Source organism: Lynx rufus, unplaced genomic scaffold (assembly GCF_022079265.1).
Source record: "Lynx rufus isolate CCGP_SWC_20201006 ecotype Redwood Valley unplaced genomic scaffold, mLynRuf1.p SCAF_17, whole genome shotgun sequence".
Lineage (NCBI taxonomy): Eukaryota > Metazoa > Chordata > Mammalia > Carnivora > Felidae > Lynx > Lynx rufus.
Window position 1 is genome coordinate 849,933 of NW_025814831.1, and position 7,917 is coordinate 857,849.

A 7,917-nucleotide genomic window follows, 5' to 3' on the forward strand; every position below is an offset into this window, starting at 1 on the left:
TCGATATATTGCTTCCAGAGGTCATAATTTTACATTTAAACTGTTGATCCATTTTGATTTGATGTTTGTATATGGTGTGAGGTCTGGACGCAATTTCATTCCTGTGCACATGGATAGCCAGCTGTCTAGCACCCTTTATTAAAAAGACCATTGTTTCCCCAATGTCATGTTGTCTGCTCTTGTCAAAATTCAGTTGACCAAAGATGAAGGGGATTATTTCTGGGTTCTCCATTGAATCTCACTGACCTGTACGTATCTTTATTTTTGTAATGTTTATTTATTTTTGAGACAGAGAACACGCGAGGCCCAGAGAGAAAGGGAGAGATAGGAAACTGATTGGTGTGCAAAGGAAAGGGTTTGGATACACCTGAGAATGATACATTTCTTTGACCTGTGGTTATTTGGTTGTCCTGTAACTTGATTATGTTCATCTAAACTCATAGAATCTTATAATAAACATGGTCATTTACCATATTTAAGTTACTTCTGTAAATATATCATTACTTTGATTATTAGATAAAATTTTATAAAATTATTTCTATAAATACTTATGTCTTCACACTCTGTATTGTGTTCCTTCTTAGCTTGGTGGTTGTCTGATGACCATATAGAGTAGATAGATAGGATGGACCAGTTGTGTAGGGGGGACAGATTTAGTTCCGTTCATGAAAGTGACCGTTTCTAATGCAACACTGTGGGGACAAGGGGCTGATAACATCATGGGAATGAACTCAAGGCTATTGTGGAGAGAGTCTGTCATGTTTTACCTATACAGTTCTTTCCTCAATGCGAATTATTATTAGGAGACCTGCCAACCTAACAAACTGTTCTTAAATCCACAGGAAATAAATGGAAGAGTCCACAAGGAGGCTGGCAGGTGGTGGATGCAGGGAGGGAGCCTGGTGGGCAGAAGTCTGGTGGTTGAGCAAGGGCCTGGAAGGAGCTGTAAATGTTAGGCCAGAAAGACGATGGTCCAGATCCAGGACAGAGCTCTTGTCCCTGCACATCCCAGAGCTCAGGACATCCTGGGAAGGGAGACCCTGGGAACAAATGGGAATGGAAGCCAAAGCCCCAGAGGGAGGAGGAATCTACAAGCAGGCATGTGCTACCCCATGTGGAAGCTGTATTCAGAAAATATTGAAGTCATAATTATTTCTTTTGTATATCTTAAGTTGGTGTCAAATATTCTTTTCCGTATGAAATTATGGTCTTTTAAAAAATATTGCCAATAGTGGGTAATTTCATTATAATATATTCATACTGATGTGAATCCTCTATAATGACTTTAATATAACATAAAAGTATCTATTATCTATCTATCATCTATCTACCCTCTATCATCCATCACCTATCCACTTATCATCTATCTACTATCTAGCATTCTGATCTCTATTTGAAGTCTATTCAGCTAACTCAGCATTTATCCTCTTGGCGCATGCCTTCAGGACTATGAACACATTTTCTACAATTTCTTTAGGCTCCGGATGTTTAGATCCAATGATGTCCAGGTCAGCCAATCCATTTTCATTAATGTGGTTGTTTTAGTGCCATTAACTTCTTACCTCAGATACTGATGGTCTCTGTCCATATCAGTGAAGAGTCCCCCACTTTTCTGTGACATCTGTGCCTCCTCCCCGAGTTAACAGCTCCTTGTGTTGGATGGGGATTTCTCAGGAGATAGAGACACCAGCCATGCATGGGAATCATATCTGCAGGTGACAGAAAGGTGTCCATGTCTTGGTGTCTGTGCACTTAAAGATGTTGGCACTGCTTCCAAGCTTTGCAGATGACTGAGGAAGCAAACCCCATCAGCAGAGAACCATCAAGATCAGAAGTCTCCAGGTGTGCTCAAGCTCTGCAGGTAGTTGTCAGGTGAGGTTAATACATCAGTGTGGAAACTAAAAGAAATATGATCCTGGGAACAAGTGTCCTTTGCTTGTTATATTTACACCAGACTGGACATCAATATAGACGTTTCCTATGCAGTTATGTGTGGAATGACTATTAAAATTGAATGTATTTAAAGACTTGATTTGGAAAGTTTTCTGGAGAAAATATGGATCCCTTCAAATATCTTTTGGACAGATAGAGTATAGTGAATTGTGATCCACTCATTTGTTCACTACCTGATCAGAAAGGTGAGGCCATCACTTGACCTGCCTCCAACACAATTCATAGACTAAGTGTTGCCTTGACCGAGGACCAACAAGCATGTGGATCCACAAAGAGATGCCCACAGGTGGACCTGGAAGGACCAGGGGAGCCTGACTCAATTTTTGTCCACTTATAAGGACATGCTCCCTCCCACACAGGCAAACTTCTCAAGATCTAGAGTAAACTCCAATCTCAGGGTGTGGGAGCCCACAGCTCTCTCCTCAGATGGGGCTGAAGTCCCTAAGGAAGGCAGAACTGTATTCGAGAAACAGAAGAGACTGTAGGACCTTCCTTGTGCCTGGTGAGAGGTCCCAAAGGTGAGGGTTTCAGATGTCAGATGTGGGATGATGGGAATGGTTGTGACTGCTGGTGACTGGCCCAGGCTGAGTCTCCTTGTCCCCAGGGGTCCTGTCCCAGGTGCAGCTGCAGGGGTTGTGCCCATCTGGTGAATGCCTTGCACACTCTGCACCTCACTAGCAGCATCTTGAGGTTCTCCATCTCAACCAGTAATTTCTGGTGGAATTGGATCCACCGACCCCAGCAGAGTGGATGCAGTGGATGGTTCACATTCTATCCTATATTCTATATCACATACTAGGGTCCAGACCACAAGAGCCACATGTCCATCAGTTAGGCAGTTTGTTAGGCAAGAGGGAAGAGGGATAAAGCAGGTGCTGGCCACACCCTTGGAGGTTCCCTCAGGATTAACAGCCACACAATCAAAACCGCCTCTAAGGGTGAACAGGACAGGATCGGCCTAGCCACAGAGCTGTCTTAAACACCACAAAGGACTTCTGAGAGCTGAGCATGGGCCCAAAAATTGCAATTTGCCCTTAGGTTACCTAAAAGTCATGAAGGGGCATTTAGGACAACAGGGGTAACTGAGATCTCCTGGGGTGCTCAGGTTACCAGGGGGAGCTGAGGACACCAGGGTCGCTCAGTTCTGCATGGAGCACTCAGACCTCCAGGGGGATGCTCAGGTCTCCATGGGGCATTGAGGTCACTAGTTGCCACTCAGTTCACCTGGGGGCACTCAGGTCATCAGGAACACACAGGACACCAGGAGCCACGTAGGTAACCTGGGGGTTCACAGTCTCCAGGGGGCACCCAAGATCTCAGAATTCATATCCGGAACCAGTGTTTCAGGGTCAGGTTTCCTGTGAAGCATCTTTCTCATCACGCCCTGCAAACTTCATCTTGACCAGTAAACAGTACACACTGTTTCCTAAAACATTTACAAACACAGATGTCTTGTAACATTTAGAGTGAACAGTCATATAGTAGTGCCAACCTTGACAGAGACCAAGCTTGGGGATAAATCAACTCATATACAGACCTGTGCCTCACAAGTACACGGGCCACCATTTAAAATACATGTAAGTGATTTTCAGACAGAGGAGTAGAAAAGAGTAGTTTCTACCCCTCACTCCCTTTTTTCTCCATCCAGTTCAGGAAGCCAGAGACAACCAGTGGGGAGGCACACTGAGTCAAGTCTTACAAATCGGTCAGCCAGGGGTCCGTTCTACTGAAGTGGTTAAGGAATCATCCACTGGATCCACCTGTCTCTGCACCTCGTCTCCACAGAACATGAGGCCCAGACCTTCCTCACACTCAGCTGGACATGAAGTCAACTGTATGGGAGCAGATTAGGAACTCGGTTTAGTGGGTTATTTCACCACAGTTTTCCATAGTGGCTACACTATGTTGCACTCCCATCAAGTGAATTCTAGGATTGCCTGTTGTCCACATCCTCAGCAACACTTGAGATGTTCTCCTTGTGTTTGCCTTATTTTATAATAGCCTTGCTATCAGTTGTGAGGTGATATCTCAGGGGATCGGGGGTGGAATTCTCTGATGATTAGTGATGATGAACACCATTCATATGCTGGATGGACATTTTTTCAACCTTAATAGCAAAATGGATATTTACATGCTTGACCCAAATTTTAGTAAGGTGATGTGCTTACTGTTATGATTATAATTGTGATTTTTGCTATTGATGTTAAGGAGTCCCTCCTGTATTTTGGATATTAACTCCTTTTCAATATTTTTAATGTAATGTCTCCCATTTCATAGACTGACTTCTCACCCTGCTACTGTTTGATTTGCCCCCTTTCTAGTTTGATGCAGTCCCCCTTGTCTGCCATGGTTCTCTGTGATTTTGCTTTTGGATCAAATAAATCATTGTCAAGAGAATGTCATGATGTTTATCCTGTGTGTTTTCTTCGAAGGCATTTTGGATCAGGGTTCTGCTTAATCTTTAATCCATTTTGAGATTTGTTTGTGTTGACGTATATGTATGATGCAAGATTACGGCCAAATGTCATTATTTTGCATGTGTATATCAACACCATTTTTTAATGTTTCTTTTATTTTTGAGGGAGAGAGACAGATCATGATCAGGGGAGGCACAGGGATAGAGGCAGACACAGAATCCAGGCTCTGAGCTGTCAGCACAGAGCCTGATGTGGGGCTCAAACCCACAAATCATGACAACAATACATGACTGGAAGTTGGATGCTTAGCTGACTGAGCCACCCAGGCGCCCCTAGTCAACACCATGTTTAAGAGACACAATCCTTTCCCCACTGTGCATTGTTGGAAATCTCATGGAGGATTTGCTGACTGCATCTGCACAATTCTACATCTTGGCTCCGTAATGAGCTCCACTGGTCTATATGACTCATTTCATGCCAGCAGTACACTGTTGGAGTTAATGTATCTCTGCAATATATTTAGAAGGAAGAAGTGTTCTCCTTCTCCGGGTTCTCTCCTCTTCATGATTTTTTTTTTACTTCCATGTGTTTTGTGGTTACATATGAATTAGCATATTTTTCAGATTCCTTTAAAAAAAGGCATTGGTATTTTCATTGAGATAAAAAGATAAATATAAAATTAACATAAAAAGATACAGCAGAGTAAAAAGACTATCACAAATACAGAAAACAAATTAACTTCATTAAAATTTGAATTTGGAAAGATAAGTGAAATTTAAAAATCTTAGGTAGCCTAGGGAAATAGGTAAGATTCAAACAAATGCGATCGGAATTAAAAAAGGAGACATAACTGAACTAAACACATGAAAAGGATCATAAATGAAAAACTTAGATATTTATAGGTCAACAATTAGATCACCAAGAACAAATTACAATTTTCTAGCATCATATAATCCACCAATACTCTTTCATGAAAAATACAAGAGGAACAAAGCACAAATTAGTAAGAAGATATCCTTAATGTAAAACCTTCACCCTCCAAAAAAAAGGCTTTATTAAAATTCTACAATCTTTAAACAATAATTAATGCCAATACTTCTCAAACTATTACAAATTGCTGATGAAAAAGACCACTACCAGATGCACTTTATGAGGACACCTTTACTCTCACAACAAAGCCAGAGAAACACACCACAAGAAAGGAAACTACAGGTCAGTGTCTCAGATACACATACATGCAAAATTCCTTGATTAAGTACGAGCCTACTGAATTCAACAGCACACTGAAAGGATCATACATGATAATCCAGTGTGATGCATCCCTGAGATGCAAGTTTCCTTCAACAGACACAAATGCAAAAATGTGATGTCCTCCATGAACAGAGGGAATGATTGAATCAAAGCCATCTTTAATTTATTCATAAAATCATTAGACACAGGTTTTTCATGAACAAAAAACACATGTTCATCATTTAAAAATAACTCAATTAAAAAGGAGACGGAAATTACCTCCACATGATCATGGCCACTATGAGAGCCCACACCTGACAGCATATTGAACATAAAACACTAAAACCATTCCTGCCACATCAGGAGCCAGGCAATGATGGTCATCCCAATAGAAGTATTCCACATGATAACGTGAAGAATAACGATGCCGCCTCAAACCATGTCATCGTGTCACAGTCCTTATTTGGACGAAAGTCACGGGAGAAACAGCCAGTCCAAGGACACTCAGACCCTCCTGTGTCCCTTGACAGCAGGATATAAATCTCCCTTGGGAAACTCCCCTTCCCTGTACCAGGAGGGGAGAACCAGCCTTAGCACCAGAATAAGGAACTCAGGGACAAGAAGGATGTGCAAAGAAACCTAGTTATTTGTTGACTAATTAAATACCCCAAAACCACACCTTTGACTTGACTCTTGCCAAATCCAATGTTTTGTTGTCTTAAAGTCACAAGTGCCACCTGTTTGTTCATTCTTTGGGTGCCATATTATTAGGAAGCCCAGGCACTTGCAAAATGAAATTTATTCTCTCCTTTAGATCAGTCTTATGTCAACTGAACCCTTAGACAGGATGAAAGCCCAGAAGAAAAGAAGGAAAAAGCATTCGTCTCCTACAACTGGAAGAAGTACCCACAAACTTTGGCAATAAAAAGAAATAAAAGACATTTAAATCAGTAAGGAGGAAGGAAAATTATTTGTTTGCAGATGACATGATCTTAAACATAACAAAACCCTAGAGATACCACAAAAAATATTAGAACCAGTTTTTTAAAATGAGGAAAATTGCAGGATGCACAATGAGCACAATGAACCAAGAAAATAAATAAAAATAAACCACCTATGATTCTACACACCAGCATGGAAATATATGCAAAACAAATAACAAAATTATACAAGTGAAAATGGCACGGAATAAAGTACTTGGGATTAAACTTTATAAATTATGTAAAATAACTGTAGAGCGAAAATGACCTTTGTTGATGAAAGACATGTAAAAATGCACAAATTCCGCAAATACACCTGTGCTCACTGATAAGAATTATTCATATTGTCACAGCACCATCCACACAAACTAATGTAGAAATGCATCCCAAACCTGCCATTCACTTTTAAAGAATCAAATCTAAGTCTGCAGTGTGATATATATGCAAGAGGACATGCAAATAGGGCCCTCTCTGTGCTGATAAAACCAGCCCATCCTGACCGTGCAGCTGGGAGAGGAGCCCCAGCTCCAGGGGTCCCAGGTGTTCCCATTCTGTCCTGTGATCAGGACAGAACACAGACACCTCACCATGGAGTATGTGCTTGGCTTGGTTTTCCTTGTTGCATTTTTAAAAGGTAATTCATGGTGAACGAGAGACACTGAGTATGCGAGTGGATGAGTGAGAACCAGTGGATGTGTGACAGTTTCCTGACCAAGATGTCTGGCGTCTGCAGGTGTCCAGTGTGACGTGCAGCTGGTGGAGTCTGGGGGAGACCTGGTGAAGCCTGGGGGGTCCCTGAGACTCACCTGTGTAGCCTCTGGATTCACCTTCAGTAGTTCCAGCATGAACTGGGTCCGCCAGGCTCCAGGAAAGGGGCTGCAGTGGGTCGCGTATATTAGTAGTAGTGGAGGAAGCACAAGTACGCAGACTCCGTGAAGGGCCGATTCACCATCTCCAGGGACAACGCCAAGAACACGCTGTATCTGCAGATGAACAACCTGAAGACTGAGTACACGGCCACATATTACTGTGCAAGAGACAGGGTGAGGGGACCTCGCTGGGAGCCCACAGGCAAACCTCCCTGCAGGAGGGGATAAGCACCACCAGGGGGCGCACAGTATGCACAATTCTCCTTTGTGTTTCCAGGAGCAGGTGCAGATGGAGGTTACAGACAGGTTTCCATTCAGGGTCTGGGGCTTCCTCTCCACAGAGCAGTTTCCCCAGGGAGCCTCTCTGCACACAGGATTCTGTGCTTACCTATTAACTCTCTGAATTAGATACCTGTTGTCATAGGAAAACTGCACTAACATGCACAAAAGACACAGTTGTTTGCATTG

The 7,917-nt window shown here is 42.4% G+C and overlaps 1 gene segment (V, D, J or C); it reads left to right on the forward strand.

Annotated features, from left to right (window-relative positions):
- LOC124512394 (immunoglobulin heavy variable 3-23-like) overlaps positions 1 to 7,677 on the forward strand; it is a 29,589-nt gene extending 21,912 nt beyond the window's left edge. The window contains 1 exon segment of the V gene segment in view: positions 7,314 to 7,677. Coding sequence covers positions 7,314 to 7,677 — 364 coding nt within the window.
- The last annotated feature ends 240 nt before the right edge of the window (positions 7,678 to 7,917 follow it).